Here is a 22,800-nt window from a genome sequence, read left to right as displayed (position 1 = left end):
CAAACATTTTTAAAATGATAATGGTACTTTATCATATTTGGACAGTACTAGTTTGCAAGGGATTTCTTATATGCTTTCTCCTTTAATTCTTATAAGAACTCTATAAGAGGGAGACTAATGGTCCTGTTTTACAAATGAGAAAATTTGATTAAAATATATGACTTGTCCAAAGACAAATATTGCATGTACCTATCAAGAAATAAGAATAAAAGAAAATTTCTAGGGGAGAGAGAAGTAATACTTACACACATTTTAAATTGAACCTCGTTTTACAAATTCTTCATTTAATTATTGCAATAGCTGCAAGTGTTCAGAAGATGAAATTTGGCTAATTCTAAGTCTCATTAAGCTTGTGGAATGGTTCTATAATTGGACTCACTCAAAAATTTTCTCTTTCATCCTGACATTTAGCCCATTTTCCCAAAAATTTTGGCTTTTTCATGTGAGCAGAGGTATAGGAAAGATGAGAATTAATGCTTACTCACATGTACCTATGGGTCTGGATTATCTCAGCTGAATCTTCACAAGAATCCTGTCCCGTGAGTACTTAAACCCACACTTTGCAAATGTGAAGATGGGGTAGGGGGTATGAGTAACGTGCCTGCTCCAAAAGCAGGCAGCACAGTAGGTAGCGTGTGCGGCGGGCACCTCAAATTCTACTGCTTGGAGTTAAACTCATGCTCTTCCCTTTGCATGGCCCTGAGTTTGACACTAGCTTCCCGTTAGCTCGGGCCTACAGGCTGGGGCCTGTCTCTCCCTTGGCTCTCACCACCCTCATCCCTGCCCATTTGGTTTCTCTGGAGTGTAGGAGTTAAGGGCTCAGGCTCTAAAGTTGAAATCCTGGCTCTTTCGTCACCAGCTGTGTGACCTGACATTTGTCAATCTTAGCTTTAGAGTGACTACGTAGCACAGACAGCAAAAGCCTGGGTCCTGGAGCCAAACCGCCTGAATGTGAATCCCAGCTCTGCCATTTCCAAGCTGTGTGACCTTGGACGAGTTACCTAACTTTTTGTTTTGTTTTGTTTTGTTTTGTTTTTGAGACAGAGTCTCACTTTGTTGCCAGGGCTACAGTGAGTGCCGTGGCATCTGCCTAGCTCACAGCAACCTCAAACTCCTGGGCTTAAGCGATCCTCCTGCCTCAGCCTCCCGAGTAGCTGGGACTACAGGCATGCGCCACCATGCCCGGCTAATTTTTTCTATATATATTTTTAGTTGTCCAGATAATTTATTTCTATTTTTAGTAGAGACGGGGTCTCGCTCTTGCTCAGGCTGGTCTCAAACTCCTGACCTCGAGCGATCCACCCGCCTCGGCCTCCCAGAGGGCTAGGATTACAGGCGTGAGCCACCGCGCTCGGGTGAGTTACCTAACTTTTGTGTCCCCAGTTTTCCTGTGCAAAGTGGGAAAAATAATACTATATACATCAAATATGTGAGACTTAAATGAGTTAGTTATGATTATTATATTTTCATCTATAAAATGGATATTCATTGGATAAATATTTGGGGAGCAAATAGGCACTGTGCTAGGTACTGGATATACCAGTGACTAAGACAAACAGACTCCCACCTCACGGAGGATCCTTGTAGAAGGAAGAGACAGATAATAAAAAGCAGAGAGATAAGCAAGATCATTTGAGACTGTGAGAAGTGCTACAAAGAAAACATACAGGCTGACGCAGGGAGGGACCAACTTTAGAGGAGGTGGATCGAGAAAGGCTTCTCGGCAAAGGCAGCCCATGAGTTGCATCCCGAGAGGAGAGTGAGCCGGCCGTGCTCTTGGGAAAGAGGTTCTAGGCAGAGGGAACAGGGACTGCAAAGGCCCTGGGGTGAGCCAGAGCCTGGTGTGTTCAGGAACCAGAAAAGCAGCCCGTGGGCCGTTGCCAAGCGAGTGAGTGTAAGAGCCGGACCCGGCGTGAGGTGGGCCACGTACGAACTGTGCAGGCCCTTGGACGAGGCCCTGGGAACGACACACCGGACAGCACCCAGCTCTCGGGTACAGCGCCGGGCGCAGAGTAAACACTCAGTGGACTGGATCTAGCCACTGGCCTCCTCTCCGTTCCTGGTGCCGTCATCCACCCTCCTGTCTCCTACAATAGTAGAATTTCTTCCTGACTAGGTTCCCCTGCTCCGTGCCCAGCCTGCTTTAATCCAGCCCCCGCAGCGGCAGAATGCCCTGTGGTCCTGTGATCACACCTCTCTCCTTAGAAACCTTCTGTGGATCCCCCATCCCCTGCAGAGTAAGGACCAGCCCCTTAATGGAGCACAGGGAGCTCAGCACAATATGGCCCCCTTGGCTTTCCAGCACCTTCTTTAGCTGCACCCCCATCCCTGGGTAACCTGTGGGTCGCCACTGTGCCACTTCCAGCCTCGCTGCCTCGATGCGCCGGGCCCTCTGCTAGGACAGGCTCTGGGCTGCCCTTCCCCTCCCCCGCACCCGAGTGACATGCGCTGTTAAGATTCAGCTCAGAGTCACATTCTCTGAAAAGCCTTTCCTCCTCCTCACTCTTCCAGCCTCCCGTACCACAGCGCATTGTCATCTGCCTGGCAGTGCTGTGCCGTGTTCCGGGGCCTTCTAGATAGACCAGGCTTCAAGGGCAGCCATGGCACATGCCAATTCTGTCTTCCTCGTACCCAGCACAGCCCTGGCACATGAGTAGTGCTCAAGATGAGGAAGTCCCGCCTTATATTCATTTAACTTACACAAACTCAACTGAATGTAAGTGGCATTACCATGCCACCGTGCCCTGCGTTCCACCCAATGAGTGGGCTCCAGAGTCCCCCACAGATTCTGCTTTTCCCTGTGCTGGGGCTGGGTCCCCACGGCTGACTGGTGAAAGCACAGCGCACGTATATCTCAGAACATAGCTCCTCAGCTGGAGCCAACTTCTTCATCTAGTGCTTGTCAGAAGAAACAACCATCTGGATCAAGATGAAAGGGAGAACGGCCGTGTTGGAGCGATGGTGTTGGCTTAGCGTGGTGCATTCCCGAGAGATCTCTCCAGAGGAATTTTGACAGTTATGCTATTTTCCCCTTTCCACGCTGGCGTTGCAACCTCGCCTCTGTGTGGGATGTGTAGCTACTCTAAATATTTGTTGAATTTATCGAACAGCTAGTGGTTCTCAACGCCAGGCACAAATTCATATCTTCTTATTTCTAATCTAATGCTCGGTCCCCTGTCCACGATGCAATGTACAGACTCACTTTTTTCTAAAAGTTGTTTTTACTTAGAAAGGCGGATAGAGTTAAAAGTGCCAGCAAGAGGTAACTATCAAAGACCAAAGCCAACGGTCTTTGAGTTATGAATTTGTCATAGCACTTTGACTTTGTCACAGAACTCTGAGCTACAACCCCAGGATCGTGAAAAGACTCTCATGTTGCCAAATGTGTCAGAGGTCATTCCTTTTACAATCCCTCTTTGAGAGACTTGCATGTAAATGCAGAACTCTGTCCTTTTCGTGTTCTTGGTTACTGACTATTGAAATGAGACTTGGCTAACAGCTGAGGTTGGGAGCCACTATCCTCAGTGAAATTCAGAATTGGGGGAAATTTAAGTTTTCAGTGAACATCCTCCTCAGTTCTTTCCTCAGTTTACTCTGTGGCTCTTGGAGTTCCCTCTCCCTTGGTGATCTCATTTACATCCATGGGTCATCACCGTTTCTGTACGGATGAGTCACATGTACATGGCATGCTTCCCGGCCGTCCCCCACATTCCTCCATGTCTCTTCCCGAAGTTCCCACCTGCACCTGCTGGCGTGGCCCCTTCCATCTCCCTGTTGCCCCCGTGCCCAGTTCTCCAGCCACAGCCTTCGAGTCAGCCAACTTCTCCCCAGCCGGCCCCCCAGGTCTGATCAGCACATTCTGTGCATCGCGTCTGTGGGAGGTTTCTAGTGGCTTCCACTCTTTCTGTTCTCATCACTTGTGCTCCCAACTCTGGCTCATCGTGTGCTTCTAGCAGATTGTTGTCAGACCTGTCCAAGTGGTCTCTCTGGCAAGAGTCTGCCTCTTCAAACCATTCATACATTCTTGACACACTTTTCTGCTTAAGCTCTGAGAGTAACATTTCTCAATCCTAAAGATGTTAGTGAATATCCACGACTTATTGAATTACTCAGTACAGGTGGCTCAACATGGCACACTGGCTATCAACACATCCCTGCTGGGTATCCCCTCGTTGTCACCTCTGTCACCTCACCATCAGTTCCCACTGCTACCTTCCCTGAAAGGGACACTCCAGAAAAACCACTGTGCCTTGGAGTCCTATCTTTGGCCCTTTTCTTCATGTCACCCTCTCTTCCTGGGCCAGTCTGCCCATTTTACCAATGGCCTTAATGGGTTTGCATTCAGTGATGTGTCATTTAGGAAGTTTTTCCTGATCTTTTTCTCCTTAATCTTACACCTTTATATTAATAAACCTCTGTTGTAACTCCTATATGTCATTCTTTGCATCTTTGCATTCTAATTATGAATGTAATGAGTATCATGTTACCCAGATTAGAATATAATCTCTTTGTGGTCTTTTGTATTTTTGGCCAACCAGCATAGCAAGCATCCAGTGGGCTGATAATAAATATTTATTAAATTGAGTCCAATGGATCAATGTGGTGACGTCAAAAAAAAAAAAAAAAAAAGAAAACCAAACACACACACACACACAAATTGAGTCAAATGAAAAAAATGTTTAATATGCTGGTGCCCCTCAGCACTGCTGCTCAGTCAACTGCAGGTCACCACTAGATATCAACACACACACACACACACACACACACACAGCCAAGATTATTTTGCCAAATCCTGGGGCATCAACTTCAGACAGTATCTTTCAGCCATGTTCAGTCTCTCCTGGACATTTCTTAAACACCTCTCAGCCCTCGGGCAACAACAATGGGATAGTTCTCTCCCGTGTAGGTTTTCCAAAGCATCTTGCTCATTTGGGGAATGCTTCTCACTGCTGAGTCCAGCCTGGGGGCAGCACCTGCTCCAGCCAGACTGTATTCCACCCCAAAACCTGCCCACCATCGTGTGCTTTACCAAATTGGTGCCATATTCTGCACCAAAGAAGCCAAAAAAAAAAAAAAATAGCTCAGCACCAAAGGCTGCTGATTCAAAGAACAGATGTTTATAAGGCTGCCTCTTTGATAGAATAACCCATCATTTGGTAAAGCAAATGACCCCCGCTAAGAATTTTGGTGACTCGCCCCCGCCCCCGAGTCTTAGAGCGGATAATTTGCAGTCTTAGAAGGCTATATCCAAAACAAAAGTATATTAACTGCTTTCCTAACTTACCATTTCTCAGTGTGGTTTCTCCATTCCAGATCTACTTATGAACGTTTCTCTCACTGTCTGACTTCACAGTATGTGACATTTTTCCTTAAGGTGCTCATGGACAAAACCATGGTGGCACAGAGTTTTCCCCACATCCGTTTGCCTCGTATCCCCTTTACTGCCACACTTCCAGAGAATGATGGGTGGAGGTTGTGCTTTCAAAGCCCTTGTCCTTGAGCTCTGTACTTCACGATATTTATTCTCCATAATCTTTCCCTTCAGCCAGATTTAAAAGATCAGAACTTAACTGTGAAAATATTGGAAGATAAAACCATGGTCTTTCCTGAGTGAGCTGGAGATACTCGGGTCATCCTGATGGATTTAGCTTTGTGCACCCTCAGTCCCGCATCTGGGCATTTCCAGTTTCATTTCCTGTTTAGCCTTCTCCTCCTTAGCCCCAGTCCTCACATAAATCCTCTTTACTGAAAATCTGTAATCCCATCCCCGGTCCAAGTCCTTCTTCGAGTTCTTTAGGGGTCTACAGAAAAAAGGCCCTCCTGTCTGGACTCCAAATCCTTGCCTGTGTCCAGGTGACAACTGCTCTCCCCCAAACCCTGAAGTCCTTGCTAGGTGGTGGGTCATCTCCTGGAGAGATCAAACCTGTGCCTGTCTGGTTTCTCCCCTCCCAGGACTTCGCTCTGTGTGAGCCAGCTGACCTCTTCCCCGCTTCCAAAGCTTCTTGATTTATCTCTGTTCTATTAATATTATCCTACCACTTTCTGGAATTTCTCTGTCAAGTACTCAATCCAAACCAAGCTTCCCAAATACAGTTTTCCTGTAAAAATAGTCTCCTCTTTATTCTATGCTGAATCTAGAATCATCACAGCATTCAGCGCCAAAGAGGGCCTTAGAGAGCATCTCATTCCAAACCTAAAGTTGTACAAATCAGGAAATTGTGAGCCAGAGAGCTCAAATGTCTGCCTGATCTTCCTGCTCTGTAAAGTGAGTTTACATTTTCTAGCCTCACTGCCTGTTTTTTCAAAGTAAACTTTAAAATGAGCATTCCATTCATAAGATCCTATATTTTTCTATTAATCCTACTGCATACAGAAAGATCTCTCAAGTCACACGTAGTGTGGAAGGGTGTAGTAATCACTTTGTCTCCATGCCTCAGTGGCTCACGGAAGTGTGAGGGAGGATCACGCAGAGATTTCTGCACTGCAGACTTAGTGATGATGTGCATCCTTCCCCTGCTCCACCCCCCAACCCCGCCGAGATCAACGGTTTGAACAGTTCTTTTCTTTTCCCACTGATCAGCTACTGAATAGTCTCTAATTGGTAATACCTTCAGTAGTGATTCTCAATCCATGTGTGGGTGGGACCTAGGGTATCTAGGGTGACCAGTTCTTCCTGATTTGCCCAGGACTTAACCAGTTTCAACACGGAAAATCTCGTGTTCTGGGAAATTCCTCAGTCCCAGGCAAACTGGGCCATCGGTCACGCACCCTATTTCTGCTCACTTTCCCACACACAGGGCATATCCGGATGAGGAACTAGTACCCTAAGTATTTATGTTCCGTGGAACAGCGCTGATGAACACACTGGGAAAAGTGGTCATCGAAACCATTCCCTTATGTAGGTTACGACATATCGAAGGCTAGTGATCAAAGCTGCAGAGTCAGCCGTGAGGGCCCCAGCCCAAGCAGACCAAGACAGAGCCTACTCATATAACAATTTCCCCACTGTTTTTGAGGACATAGTATAGAGTTTAAAGATGTCATCTAAAAGAATAGATGGGTAACTATAAAATTTGAATTTAAAACCACTTTACCCAGTGGGAAAATCAAATGCAAAAAATTGTCTTCAATTAGTTATAATAAGCACAGGACATATCTTGGAGGCAAATTTGTTTCAGCTTTAATTTCTAGGAAAGCAAAAGAAACATCTGGTTTTGGGAATTTATCCAAGCACTTTGCCCTAACAAACTGTCTAAACTCAAGCAAATGACAGTCTCTGTGGGAAAGAACTAGTGTAAGAGTGGATTGAATGAATGGAAAATGAGTCAAGAATTTAATAGAACTATTAAAATTAGAAGTTGGAGGAAATCACTGCCTATCTCTATTTTAAAACTGTTTTGCTTCTATTTATTTGAAAGTGTTCAGAAGATAAAGAGTTTGGGATCTTTAAGATACATATGGATTGCGAAATACTGTCTCTTGGAATTTGCGATGTTTTTCTCAGACGAGATATTTGGAGTCACAGAAAAGGTGCATAGGAAGACAAATAGTTACCTGTGCTGTTCCCTGCAATTTAACAGAATATGGCCAACATAAAGTTGTTGTTTTGTTTTCTTATTTTTTTGTTGTTGTTTTTATTTTTGCTTGGGCAATTAGAGTTAACAGCTGGGCGGTTAACCCCAGCAGGAAAAGAAATTTGCTCCTCCAATGGGATTGCTAGGGAAGTCGAGAAAATCTGTGACCCTGGAAGAACGAGGAAAGCTGGGGTGGGGGCAGGTGGGGTAACAGAGGGAGGCTAGAAAAGGCTTCTTAGATTTATTTCCTACCACTTGGGTAGACTTTCTACTATTTTTTAAGAATTAGGAAGCTAAGGCTCAGCGATATCAAGAAACTGTCTCATGGCCACGTAGTAAGTAGCAGAGCCACACTTAAACCTGGTCTTCAACTCCAAAGCACCATGCAGTACACCAGCCTCCACTGTTAGCTTTTTGCAGTGTGCACCAGCAAGCAGGCTGCTCTCTGAAGAAGTAACCAAGTCGGAGGCTGTTTCAAAGAACAGGCGCGAGAGGCTGCAGTTGGGAATGAAGGGCAGTCCCTTCAATGGGGTGGGGACAGAGAGAAGAAGAGGCTGGTGCTGCCGGTGATTATGGGTGGCCTTGAGGGCTCCCGCCTGTACTTAGGGATCTTTAAGGTGGCAGAATGACCCCTGCACGCACAGCTGTTCTGCCTCCACCAAACCTACCTAGGAAGATGGTCAGGGTGCGCAGGGTTTTATATGAGCCTGGTTTGCAACAGAGAGATGTCTTGAGATTTGTCAAGTATTTATTATGTGCAAGGCATTGTTCTAAGCCCTTTCTATGTATTAGCCTATTCAAATCTCTTAAGAACCCTATGAGGTCGGTGTTCTTATTATCTCGATATTATAGAAGCAAAAAGGAAACTGAGGCATACAGAGTGGCTCTGCAGTGGCATCTGACTCTGCCCTGGCATGTATACTCCTGAGTCCCTTGTCACCTCCAACAGAAACCAGGTTCAGGGGGTACCAGGGTAACATATATGTGTCTGCTTTCACACCCTCCATCCCGATTAATCCTCAGCCTTGTGAGGTAGTTTCTATTACCTCCATTTTACAGAAAAGAAAACTGAGGCTAAGAGTGTAAATTACTTGTCCACACACTCTTTGTAAATCCAGCACTCTGCACTACAACCCAGATGGTGTATGTAAAGGGGCTTCATGTGGGTATGAGAATGGTCAAGCTTATTATTTTTCCTCATTTCACGCTTTCTCTTTTATAAACCACAGAAATTATAGGTGATTGCAGAGATCCCCAAATTGCAAAATTTAGGCCTGGAGGAGCATGATTATAATCTAGAGCAGAGATCAGCAAACTGCAGCCCCTCGGCTAAATCTGGCCTATTTCTGTACTGCCCTCAAGCTAAGAATGGTTTTACATGTGCAAATGGTCGGAAAGAAACATCAAAAGAAGATGACTTCATGACATGAAGAGTGATATGAAATTCAGATTTCAGAGTCCGTAAAGAAAGTTTTATTAGGGTACAGCCACGTATTCTCAAGGCTACTTTCATGCTATGATAAATAGCAGAGTTGCATTGTTGCGACAGAGACCACACGGATGGCCACAAGCCTGAAATAGGTACTGCCTGGCCCTGTCCAGAGGAAGTGCTGACATCTGAGATAGAATCATGTGGTAAATGTATTTGTCTAGTGTTTTCAAGGAAACTGTTTTGTCATAATTGTGAATTTTCTAGATATTAATCATTGAAGTCTACCCTTTCGTGCACAAAATAGCTAATTTAAAAAAAAAAAAAAAAAGCTATTTTGGGAGGCCGAAGAGGAGGGATTTGAAAGGGGGGTGGAAAGGCTTAGGGGAGTTGGAGGGCTGGGCTAGGGGAGCTCCGAGGGTGAGAGAGCTGGAGAATAGGACAGAGACAGGAAGAGAGAGATCTGGGGAGAGAGAACCCGAGAGACAGAGAGAAACACAGAAAAAGAACTGGGATTCAGAGGGATCGTTAGTCAGAAAGGGAGAGGGGAAATACTGCAAGAAGCAAGCTCAGAAGCACATGAGAGGGTGGTAGGAACTGGGCTCTTGTCTGACCTGTATCCAATAGAGCACTGAATCTGCCAGTTCTACATCCCTCCTCTAATTTGTGACTTCCCATCTGTTTAGCTCTAAGAACATTGAGGTGAACTTTTTATGAATATACATACATACACACTTTTTAAAAAATTTTAAAACAACTTCTTTCCCCAAAAGTTCTAGCAATTCAAACTCCCTTCAGTGGGTACTTTTGCCAACACTTGCAACTATTCTTCAAATTTTTGCCTATTTAATGGGTGACAAAATGGCTGTTGTATGTTTTTCTTTCTAAATCTGGTCTTGAGGTCTGCCTCTGGCTGTAAACTCTGGCCCTGCCCTGGTGTGGCTCCAGGGGAGGTGGCCGTGGTGTTTACGTTGTGCCTTTCACCAGATACTTCTTTACCCTGGTGGGCAGCCTAACGCCTAAGTGTCCAACCTGTGACCAGGTGTCCCTCTCCCAGGAAACTTGTCTGTACTGGCAGATGCCCTCGTGGCTCTTGTCTGACCTGTGTCCAGTTTATTTCTACCAAGATAGCCACTCTCTAGGAGAGACCTGACCGGGAGGAAAGTTAGGCCAGGTGTGTTGGCCAGGTGAGACACAGAGGAGGCAGCCCAGCAGAACATGTGAAATACCAGAACAGTTTATTACTTACAGAGCCGGGAGAGAAGAGGGCACTTCACAAGGCCACCAGGAAGGGCGTGCTGTCTGAGACGTGCACGCTCAGTCGGCAGGTGGGGCCAAGAGAGACAGAGAGGGACCTGTGGCCCCAAGCCTGTACTGGGGTGCTGGGCATGACTGAGGTGAGTTTCCCGAAGAGAGTTCTAACTGCTGGGTTTGGAGCAGGCAGACGTGAGTTCCGTGGGGTCACACTGTGACTGAGCGGTGGTCACTGTGGCACATGTGCAGGGTCCATTCACAGTGTGGGTCAGTGGGGTGAGTCAAGGAGGTGGTCGCCAGGCTGCGGTCATAGAAGGCAGAGATCTCCATCGACCACACGAGGAGCTGGGAGGAGGTAGAGGACCGTAAACTGAGTCAAGGGTGCCTGAGCCCTGCTTCTGTAAGAGAAGGCTAAACTTATATTCAGAGTAGATGCTGAGGCAACAGAAAACTACAGGAATTCCCCACATTGGCATATTAATTTTGTTTTAATCTGAATTGCCCTGACCTCTAGGGCAAAAAGGGTCTTTTTCCATGTGATCATTGGCCATTTGCTTTTTCTGCTTTGTGATTGTCATATACTCTACTTTTCTCTTTGATTGTTTACCTTTTCTTATTAATTTATAGGATCTCTCTGCACAATAGGAATATTAAACCTCTAGTCTTACAAAACCTTGATCCCAATCTATTATCTGTATTCTGTGCTATTAAAAAATGCCTCAATGAAAAAAAAGCCCACTATTTTGAATAAACATATTTCAGAATGCCCTTTTAAATAGAATATTTTATTTTAAATATATATATATATCTATGAATACATTTATATTTCTGTTTCACTAAATGTTTGTACTATGCTTGTTTCCAAAGAAAGTCTGGGTTGGCCTATTGTTTGCACTCATCTTCGGTTTTCAAGTCCTTTCACAGATATTAACTTATTTGATCTTTATAAATACCAGAGGTATTGATCTTATAAAGTAATAAAACGGGCATTGAGCTGTATAAATCCTGGTTTTCCTTGGACTGAATGATCTCACACAGCTCTGCTTTTGGACTTGAACTTACTTAATTCTCAGGCCAAATCTGCCAGTTCTAGTTTGTGACATTGCATCTGCTTGGCTGTAAGAACATTCGTTATGATTGTGTCTAAACTAAAAGCTAATAGGCTAAGCCTCAAGAGGAATTCAAAGTACGTGAACTTTGATGCTTAAAGCAAAGATGGTAAGACTGGCATCCTGTGGGCCAAATGCACTCCTCAGGCATGGGGGTGTGTGTGTGTGTGTGTACTTATTATTTAAAAATTTATTAATTAGTTGATAACATTGTAAAAATTGGGGAATTTCTGATAAAATTCAGATTTCTCACTTCTCCTAAAACGTGGGAAGAGCAGGCAGCTCTGGGCTTGTGATCCTGTGTGGCCCTGATGGTGGATGTTGAGGGCCGCAGCTTGCCTTGGGGGGTGGGGGAGGGCGGTGCAGCTCTCTCCTTCCCCAGGGTCCCCACCCTCCTCTACATCCACCATGCCTTGGCCAAGTGTTAGCCACCATCTGTGGATTCTTTCACCTTGTCTTACCTGACTGACCATATGCATTTGAGTACGTGAATCCAGCCTACAATGTGTGATCTTTATTTTGGTTGCTTGGAGATCTTTTTGTTTATTTTCTGTGTCTCAATTGTGGCAAGAGTTTGAAGTTGCCAGACTGACACAACCAAAGCCTTAGACACAGAGCAGCGTGGAAGCAGAGGAAGGGGAGGCAGCACTGGGGAAGGAAAAGAGTGGACTTTAACCTTTGGGGATAAATCAGCCCGTTAGAAAGCATCTGGGAGGAGTCATCCAAAAGCATTGCCTTGGTTCAGCAGCCAGTGGTTATGCCAAGGGAGATGGAGAACTTTGGGGATCTGGGAGCAGGTTAGACTCAGATTCCAATCCTGCCCCTCCACCAACCAGCACTTCCCTCTGCCTTTGTTAACCCAGCTGGGGTAGAAGCAAAGCTCATAGCAGGTTAATAAGAACTGAGTCCCAGTAAGGGAAAAGAGGTCTCCCCAGGTGCGCAGAGGCTGCCCAGAGAGCTCAGCCCTTTGTTTTAATGTTTGAGCTAAGCTGCGTAGGGGCGAGGGGAAACTCCGCACCCCTCAAAATTTGGTGAAAGATCAACTCGCAATTAAGGCTGATTAATAATAAGAAGAGGTTTACTTACCATGCACACAGGGAGAATCACAGAGTGATTACCCAATATCCCAATGGGCTCCAGACATTTTTATACCTGCCTTTTAAAAGGCGAAAGATTTATACGATCTAAAGAGAAACCAGAGTATGTATACCGGCCTTTTAGAGGGGAGGGGGAGATGTGGAGTATGTGTAATTCTGTTTAGGGACAATAAATGGTTGCTAGGGAAGATGAATGGATACTTGAGAGAATGGATGGGGGAAACAGATTGACTTGTAAATTAACCTGAGAGACAGGTATTATATTTAAAATGATTTGGGCCGGGTCTAGTTGCATTCTTTATTTTCTTGCCTGCAATATAGTGAGATAACAGTGAGGATAAGGAAAGTCCATTGTTTTTTTGTTGGATCCGGCTGGATATGCAAATAGAGGGACAGCCCCTTCAAGGGCCTGTTGATCTCTAAGTGCCTTTAATTCAAAATACTCTATAACAAGGAGTCATATTTTGGGGTGAAATTTCCTGAGTTCCTTCAGCTGATTACGTGTTGTTAGTTGTGGTGCTTGTGCTGTCTCCTTGTTTGTGACCATAAAGGTTACCCTGGGGCAGGGAGCGGCCAGGAGTCACAGGGAATGTCCACTATGTTAAGCCAACTAGAGTGAACAGGAGCAGAAATAATGTCCTGGCTGGAGGTTAATAGCTTAGCCCACCCAATTATTTTCTGGAAGAAATGCCTGTTCAGTTGCCACAGATACCAGGCAAAACAAACCGACTGCTCAGGCCAGCCAATCAGAAGGCATCACATTCTAATCTCAGTCTGTTCCTCTAAACCATTGTAAATAAGCCAGGACAAACCATATACGTGATTTGGGGGAGGGGGGCTGTTCTATTTATGTATGTATTTATTTTGATACTGCTGTTTTGAACTATAAATTATATTGCTACTCTCCCTTTGCCATCTGCTTGGGTTACATCACAATGAAAGATTTCTTCAGTTTGCTTTGCACTGCTGTCCACCAGAGCTCCCTATTGTAGGATCAGGGCAGGGAAAAAAACCAGACTGAACCTACAGTGAAAGCCCTTTGCTTCCCTTTCTGCCTCCGACTTTCCCCTTCCTGTTCTCCACAAGTCCTGCCAAGGACATGTTTTGCAGAATAGGGTGTGGTTCTTGTATGAATGAAGGGTTGTGAAGGAATCAGAATGGACTATTCGGTTGTTTCCTTCATACAGCCACATTTTGTGTGTGTGTGGGGGGGGAGGTTTTGAGATAAAGGAGAGGTAGCTATGAGGAAGAAAAAGAGTGGAATTTAACATTTAACCTTTGGGAATAAATCAACCCATTTGAAAGCCTTAGGATAAATGTTTTTCTTTTCCATTACTAAGAACAGAAATAAAAATATCGGTTCCTTCGCAGGGTCAGAAGTGTTAGATATTTTTCAAAAGAGAAACAACAACAGCAATAATCATAGCTAATGCTTATGGAACATACAACCAGGTGCCCGGATTCCTGCTAAACCCTGAACAAGAGTTATCCCATTTAATCTTCTTAACAACCATGTGAAATGGAGGCCACTGTAATTTACCCTTTCACAGAGGGAGAACGTGGTACTTAGAGAGGTGAAGTAACTTTGCCCTGATCACCATGACCAGCTAGGATTTAGCCAAATACAGTGGCTTCAGCATCTGAACTAGGGAGCTATAGAATTAAGGCTCTGGTTTCTATTGAGCTGAACGACTTCGGAGAGAATATTTTTACTGGCCTGTCTCCTCATCTGTAAAACAAAGGGCTCTGTCAGTTGATCTCAAAGAGACCTGCCAATTCTTTGGCAACTCTCCTAATCAATATCCAAATCAATGTCTGTCACACCCATGCCACTGTCGCCATTCATTGCCATTCACTGGTACAGTGAACTATAGGAAGTCAAGGGGTGGTGTGGGATAGAGAGGGGGCAGGGAGATTGCGGCATCATGCACTGAATGTTTTCCTAACAAGAACAGCTCTTCCCAATGCCACATGCCCAGGCAGGTAGGACAGCCGAGTGGCTTCAGGAGTGAGACGGAAGCAAGGCCCACTCCTTGGTGGCTGCCACATATTTCAGTCGGACCACTAACCTTTCCCCCAGAAGGGTCCTTACCACCTGCATCCCCAGTGCACTGCAGCACTCCACATTTGCTTGCAGCACTGCTGGCACGGGGCTGTGAGAACCACTGTGTAATGTGGCCAGACCTGCTCTTCCCGGTTCCTCAGAATTACACTGACTGACGCTTCCAGGAATCTCGCAGCAGCCCTGAAGCTTTCGTTCTTTCTTCAGAGTAAGGAAGTGGGAGAAGAGGTTGCATGGGGAGGAGAATGAGAATCGTTTGAGTTCCATGAAATGACCTCAAATCTAAAGATGACAGGCTTTCAAAGCAATCCAGTGGCTGGTCACTCCACATATTATAGATCATACCATGCCAAGAGCTCAAGTTATCTGAAGCTTTCTTTGTGAAATGGGAACCAACTCTTGCTCTCCGGGAACAATGACTGTCACATTTCTCCCTGACATGCAAACTAAGGTATGTTTACTTCATTATATGATATCAACACTGACCCTTTAATGTGAAAAGCCACTCCTAGATTCCTTCTGCCCTTATCTTGTGCCCCCAAGGGTGTAATTCCTGGTTCCCTCTTCCCATAGTTCAATACACACACACACACACACACACACACACACACACACACACACACACACACATGCACACATGTTTTGTTACATCATTAGAATCTAATCTAATCCAGTGAACCTCACCATCAAAGATTTTTTTGCCGCTGATTATATTTTACTTAGACGTGTTACAAGTGCATTCTTCACTCTCTGTGTCTGTATGTGCCCGGGGTAGAGGGAACACTGAAAGGAAAAGATGGGGCAGAGAAATAGGAAGAGAAATAAACTCCAGGAGCAAACGTCCTAAATGCTGTGGCTTCCAAGCACTGCTAGCAGGTTGTGGGGCTAGCCAGAAAAAAAATAGAGCCACTTATTCTGGAAGGCATGGAGAAAACGTGAGAAGAGAAGGGAAATCAGATCAGATTGGATGGAAGGGAGGATGAGGGGAGCAAGAGAAACTCGGCTCCGGTGAAAAGGACCCGTCATTCCTTTCCAGGATGTAATTTGCTGAGATCCGCCACTTGCATTTCGTACGTAAATGAGGCGGCTTCCCCGAGGGTGAGTTGGGCTGGGCTGAGCCTCCGGGAACAGCAGGGATTTGAGCACTGAGCCTCAGAGCAGAGCGCAGCCAAAAGGCATCACATCTCCAGCCAGCCCCAAAGAGGATGGGCAGGACACCGAAGCAGAGAGGACGCGAGGATTAAAGGACTCGGGAGAGGAAGCCGGCCCTCTGCAGAAGCTGTCAAAACTCAGGACTGGCAAGAGAAGTCAGGTCAGCCTCTCAGGCTCGTAGTTTCAGGGACTGACCATTTCTCTATCTCCGAAGAGATTCCTTCCCCAGGGAAGTGAAAATAATGAACTTTTGGAGGTATTACTTTTTTGCTTTCACTGTGTTCAGTGTGGTTATTTGTGTGATATTTTACAATAGCCAGTTGAGCCCGCCAAAAAGTTACGAGAAGCTGAACAGTTCCAGAGAAAGGTATTTTAGAACAGATGCCTGTAATTATGCTTTAGAAGACGAGCCGACCTTTCTGTGGGACAATACCTTACCATTACCTTTGGGAAGTGTTCCCTGCAAGGACTACCTGATCCAGAATCACTATATTACAAGTCCCCTGTCAGAAGAGGAAGTCGCATTCCCTTTGGCCTATGTCATGGTCATCCACAAGGACTTCGATACTTTTGAAAGGCTCTTTAGGGCTGTCTATATGCCCCAAAATGTCTACTGCGTTCATGTGGATGAGAAAGCCCCAGCTGAGTTTAAGGAATCTGTGAGGCAGTTACTGAGTTGTTTCCAAAATGCTTTTATTGCTTCAAAGGTAGAGTCTGTGGTTTATGCAGGAATTTCCAGGCTCCAGGCTGACCTGAACTGCCTGCAAGACCTTGTCACCTCCGAGGTTCCCTGGAAGTACGCCATCAACACCTGCGGGCAAGACTTCCCCCTGAAAACCAACAGGGACATTGTTCAGCATCTGAAAGGATTTAAAGGGAAAAATATTACCCCAGGGGTGCTGCCCCCTGTTCACGCAATTGGACGGACTAAATATGTTCACCGAGAGCATATAGGCAAAGATGGCTCTTTTGTGAAAAATACGAAAATTTTGAAAGCCTCACCTCCACATCAGCTGACCATCTACTTTGGCACTGCCTATGTGGCCCTTACCAGAGAGTTTGTCAACTTTGTTTTCCATGACAAAAGGGCCATTGATTTACTTCAGTGGTCAAAAGACACCTATAGTCCTGACGAGCATTTCTGGGTGACGCTCAGTAGGATTCCAGGTAGGCGCTGCTGTCGTTTCCCATTTCTCCTCCTCCATAGATGGAGTTTGCTGACTTTCTACTTCTCTCCGGAGGACTCATTTGAAATCACTTTTTAAAAATCAAATACTTAGAAAACTATTAGTTTAGTTGCTTTTAGCAACAGTTTAGCGCTGGCTTTGTTCTCTTATAAATATGTGGGATATGATGATCGAAGAAATCTTGAGCTATTGTTACTCTGGCAAAACTACTGTTGATTGTGTACCACATAGTTGCTGACTTTTAGCTGTTTTTTCAATGAGTACTTTTCAGAGTCATTGATTAAGCACAGCTGTAACATAAGACTGATTTTTTTTTTAAATAAGCATTCTAGAATTTATGAATTGAAACAGGTGATGTTTCTTTTAGAGGGATGTTATACACTGTTTCATTAATGCAGGCATTGCTCGAAAGTCATCGCGCTATTATGGGGGCGCTGTTTTTATAATCTCGGAAGCCTATTTGGATGTTTACAAATTAGCACTCCAGCTTGAATGTCAGTGGTCTAAGATCTGAACAAGTAGCCAGGTCTCAGCTCATCTTGGGTCAACAAATCTAGCCTGATATTTTAGCCTAGAGGAGTAGGTAATAATGAGTTGAAAACATACAGAGAGAGCTTCTAGCTGGAATGGATCCAAACAGAATTCTCAGCTTTAAGTCACAGATTTTTGTTGCAAATTCCAGTTTGCAGCCTTTTGTTTTTCTATCCCTTGAAGTCTTTTCAGTTGTTTATGATAATCTGGAAAGGGATCCAAGGTATGCCAGGCAGCTGAAGGCAGAAAAGAGTATCCAACTCCCTCTTCGGTTTTAGGGCTGGGTTTCTTTTCCAAATTCTGTTTCCCACAGGTGGTCTGTGACCTGCAGCACCTCTTTCTGGTGATGTCCCAATACACTTGTTTCCAGTATTGCACCAGCATGCCTGTAGGTGTCAGTCCTGTGTGAGAGTGGCCCTATGCCTGCCCTTCTTGAAATAACTCCCTGCTCTTACGTGTAGTGTTATTTTCATTGGCACACTTTTGATTGCCGTTGGAAGCTACCTTTGTGTCTGAAAGCAGACTCAAAGCAGTAAGACGTATACCTAGTTCCCCAATAACTCAGCATTCCTCAGAGCTAAACTAGAGTGGCGGTCACAAAGTCTACTTAGGCTTAAGAGGATGGGCAACGTGGCTGGGAACAGAGACACAGGCTATCCCAGGAGAGATGCTAAATTGTCAGGTCACCAAGACTTGTAGATGGGGGAAGTGAACCAACGTTTCTCATAGTGTAGTGAGTGTTAACCCTTTATGTACAAATAACTTTTAAACACACATAAATATTCTAGGCATGAGATTTACTATTGTTTTTGTTGGTACAGTTTGTGTGAGGTATGTTATAGTCTACGTCATTCCTTTTAATTTTAAGAAATCACCATTTTTATCCTCATGTACCGATGAAGAAAATGAGACTTAGACTGATGTCGTATGTCTGTGTTGTTCACACAGCCTGTCCCAGGCAAAGCCAAAATCTGATCCTGGATTTGTGTGGCCTGAGCTGTTTCTCTCGTACCAGGAAAAGAAGGAGTGATCATTTCTTCTTTCCTGTATATCTAAAGCAAATTCCCTGCAGAATCCCAGAAGGGAGAAAGGATAAGGATGGTTGGAAAAAATGAGGAGGACTGTGGAAGGAAGCTCCACCTGACCACTTGGAGCTGGAAGTAAGGTTAGCAGGAATATGGAGAGGGAGGGAGAGAGAAGGAGAGAGAGTCAGAAGACAGCAAACATGCGAGGCTGGTCAGGGCCACCTTTCACTGGAGTCACCAGAAGGTACCCTTTCTCGAAGAGACCCCCATCATCCCCCACGGGCTTCTGTGCCCATTTCCTTGGTCTCCTCTGGAACAGACTTTGATGTGGTTCCTCCTTCTCTGAAATTCGAAGTGTTCTTCAGTTAATGTTCTCAGAGACTCTGAACCTAATCACTGTTACAGTAACAAAGGAAAATGAAGCCTCTCAGGACTTTGTCTTCACACAGGATAGAAAAGAAGTCTTCAAAAAATAATCGACTATTTTGATTTCTATATTTTCAGCAATCACCAAATATTTATTTAGCCCTTTGTGCTACCAACCACCCTCCGTGTTATGAGGGTACAACTGTAGGCAGACAGACATGACTTCATAGCATTTAAGTTTGGGGATTTGAATGGTTGAGTATTAAGCTTTAGTAAGAGTATTTTGGGCTAATTTTCCCCCACCTCAACCCATTTTTCCTGAATGTTCTTCCCTATTTTTAATTTTCTTTTTTTTTTTTTTAGACAGGGTCTCCCTCTGTCCCCTGGGCTCTAGCCCAGTGGTGTCGTAATAGCTCACTGCAACTTCCAACTCCTGGGCTCAAGCAATCCTCCCACCTCAGCCTCCTGAGTAGCTGGGACTGCAGGCATGCACCACCATGCCTGGCTAATTTTTTCTATTTTTAGTAGAGAGGGGGTCTCGCTCTTGCTCAGGCTGGTCTCAAACTCCTGACCTCAAGCAATCCTCCCGCCTTGGCCTCCCAAAGTGCTGAGATTACAGGCATGAGCCATCATGCCCACCCAAAAACATTTTTTAAGTTAGATTTTTTTAAAAACACATGAAATATATTCACAAGTTTCAAAATTTTTAAAGTTTGTACTCCATCAGCTACCAATATCATTGCTTCCTTGTATATCCTTCCTGAGGTATCTTACTACATGTATAGACAATAAAACTGATTAAACATCATGTGAAAACATTATATATGGATTTTAAGTTCACCACAAAAATACTCCAAAAAAAAAAAAATGGTTCTTATTTTAGGCGCCATATTGTCTGTGAATGAGAAATACTGCAAAATCTGTTATTTAAAAAGGTCATATGCAGACATTTGGGAAGCTATTTTGTAATTTAAAGGCTCATCCTTTTTTTTATTTTGAAGCATTTTAAAATCTAGATCCAAGAAATCTGGTGGGACAAAGTTACCAGGGACGTTTGCTCCACAGTGTGCAACTGTGGTGAATGCACAGAACTCTCAGGTAGGCTGGTAGAACACCTGCTCCCGAGCTCCAAGCTTTACTGTGGCTTCTCATCTAAAGGGTCACATTTAAGTTCTTACTGTGGCATGACCTCCATGACCTGACCCCACCCATCTCTCTACCCTCATTTCTTTTTATTTGATGCCTCATACTTTATGTTCCAACAACTACATGGCCCTACACACTTCTGCAAATTTCACCGACTGTTTTTGATGGCTTTTTATATCCTCTAATAAAGGATGCCATTGTTACCCCCTCTATCCAACTCTTCTTCATCCTTTATGCCCCACCTTGGATGTCACCTCTTCCAGAAGCTGTCTCTGATGACTCCCCCACCCCAACCCCCCCTGATAGTTGGCACTCCAACTCTGGGTTCTCCTGCACCCAATGCCACTGTTGCTAGCGTTGACTTGCAATTACCTGTTGAGTGAATATCTCCTCTACCCAACCTCCTCATTATTTGAGCTGCTTAAGGGTAAGAAATGTGACATCCTTCTTTGTATCCCCATCACTATAATTTATCACTGTGCATGCACCTGATTTGAGAATATGCAGAATGCTAGATGGTTACAGGTTGAGTCAGGGGAGGGGCAAGAATGTGCTGGATAACTAGGAATAACTTCTCATAACTATGAGAAGATGGGAGGAACATATAAAAGTGTACTGTACCTGGAGTGGGGGATCATTTTTGATATTGTAAGGACTAGAGAAACAGTAGGTAAAATAATACTTGGAGATATAATTCCACAATAGCCAGGCCAACAAATGATGTCAGTAAATAAGACAGAGAGAAACCTGGTACAATTAGGAAGCTCCAGAGTTCCAGATAAAATGTTTATTGGGTAGAGTCCTTCCTTAGAAAATCTGGTTTCCAGGTAGCCAACCTGGGCCCATGCTGTCAGGTTCTGATGCCAAGAGAAAGCAGCTGCGGGCAGCACGTGTAGACACCTCCAGTTAGTTTCTGCCTCACTTGCACCTGGTTTGAGTTTCCCCCACACCTGGCACCCAGTCAGCCCTGCTGCTAGGACAATTCCTGGGCTACTTACTCGGTTCATGTGGTGGGCTGCTTCTGACTTAATTTGATCCAGGGCTCCTTAGTTACTGGCTTAGGAAAAAACAAGACTATAAGAATATGAAAGGTTAAGAAGAGATAATAGAAGGAAACTTAAAACATCTCCCCAGGTGTAGCTCGTAACACACATAAACACAGAGCTATTTAGAAGGTATGCGTTCTCTGTAGAAAGGTTACCAAGGCCTTTAATCTGGGTGTGGCTAGATCTGTCCCAGTGTTTTTCAAAGTATGCATTGTGTTCTTTGTATACCAGCCCAAATTTAGAATTCAGTTTCTAGAACCACAAAGGAGGCATTCACTCACGCTGATTGTACCGATGGCTGAGAATTATAAATATTAATGGTCTGGTAGAATCATGTCTTAATGAATGTCACCACAACATTCAGGTCTGCAATAACATGATCTTTTTGTGGCTGGAGGATAATCCACAGTGGCATTTGTTTTGTTAATGTGGAGAAAAATTCTGGTTGAAGGAGAAATTCCACAAAACTGATACTTCCATGGGTGCCTATCCATTTAATGGAGTTTTAAAATAATATTTTTGTATAGCCAGATTATATTAAATACACATAATAAATTTGAATATGATTTTCAAAATGTTGTATTAGCGCTGTGGGCCTCTTTGGCTTGTTTTATTTACCTCTTTGGTAAAGGGCTTTAGGCTCTTCCCAGGTCAGTAACTCAGGTAGGATTATAGGGGGAGATTTATAGTCTACAACATATCCCAGCTCCTGGTAGAGAAATCTTAGACAGGTTATAGGATATTTACATAATTAAACTGTGCTGAAGCTATAGCCATTTGTAGAATCATTTGTGATGTTTCTAGCACTGGCTCCACTATAGTATCTGAGATCATCTGTGCTCAAGTAATTTTGCTCCCCCACCACTAAGAAGGAAGTGATTAGGAAACACTACTCTTAATTAGCTCTTAATTTCTAATCTCTAGAACCATATTCTATGAGACAAGAAAAATTGGATTAAAGTATATGTGTATATTTAATTAAGTATAAATACAATTATGATTGGTAAACATCCAGGAAGCAGAATTTAACTTCAATTTAATTCCGGCAGAGAGGATTAACATAGCTGATACTTTAGGACTGGCAAGACCATTTTTCCAATTTATTCAACCTCCCATCATTCCTTACCAATTGTGTAAGACAAATTTTTTTCTAGAAGCAACAGTTGTCATTTTTTTTAAATTTTTTGAAACAGCCTCACTTTGTTGCCCAGGCTAGAGTGCTGTGGTATCAGTCCACCTCACAGCAACCTCCAACTCCTGGGCTCAAACCATCGTGCCTCAGCCTCCTAGGTAGCTGGGACTACAGGCGTGCAATACCACGCTTGGCTAATTTTTTCTATTTTTAGTAAAGACGGGGTCTTGCTCTTGCTCAGGCTGGTTTAGAACTCCTGACCTTGAGCGATCCTCCCACCTCGGCCTCCCAGAGTGCTAGGATTATAGGCATGAGCCATTGCCCAGCTGTCTTTTTTTTTTTTTTTTAAATGAAAGCATAGTATTGCATTTCAGTGACTTTTTAAAACAATAAAATACTGTGTATCAAAGTCATATATAACTGATATATGCATATGTATGATATATGCATATGCATATGTATAACTGATATATGCATATGATCATGTATATACAATGATCAATATATACTCAATGTCTGAATTATCTATTTAACATAAATATTTCTACCTTATTTTTCTTTACACAATATAAAAGCATCTCTTTCCGTCCTCCTTTGAGTCCACACAGTACTATGAAAAGGGCTTTGGACCCAGACAAACGTGGTTTAAGTCCTTCCTCCCAGTATTTGCTAACGGTGTGATCCTGGCAT

General features: G+C 44.1%; 1 protein-coding gene across 2 annotated transcripts in view; it reads left to right on the top strand.

Annotated features, from left to right (window-relative positions):
- The window catches only part of LOC123638228 (N-acetyllactosaminide beta-1,6-N-acetylglucosaminyl-transferase-like), a 94,539-nt gene that overhangs the window by 45,675 nt on the left and 26,064 nt on the right, over positions 1-22,800 (top strand). The window contains exon 1 of one of the 2 annotated variants that reach the window (XM_045551698.1): positions 15,140-16,844. The exons of the other annotated variant lie outside the window; for it this stretch is intronic. Coding sequence (XP_045407654.1) covers positions 15,920-16,844 — 925 coding nt within the window. The 5' untranslated portion in view covers positions 15,140-15,919. Of the gene's footprint in view, positions 1-15,139; positions 16,845-22,800 lie in introns of those variants that run through there. 2 annotated transcript variants of the gene reach the window in all.

The sequence above is a fragment of the Lemur catta genome, chromosome 5, assembly GCF_020740605.2.
Source record: "Lemur catta isolate mLemCat1 chromosome 5, mLemCat1.pri, whole genome shotgun sequence".
Classification (NCBI taxonomy): Eukaryota; Metazoa; Chordata; class Mammalia; order Primates; family Lemuridae; genus Lemur; species Lemur catta.
The sequence above is the reverse complement of the archived record's forward strand: the minus strand, read 5'-3'. Positions and strand labels throughout refer to the sequence as shown.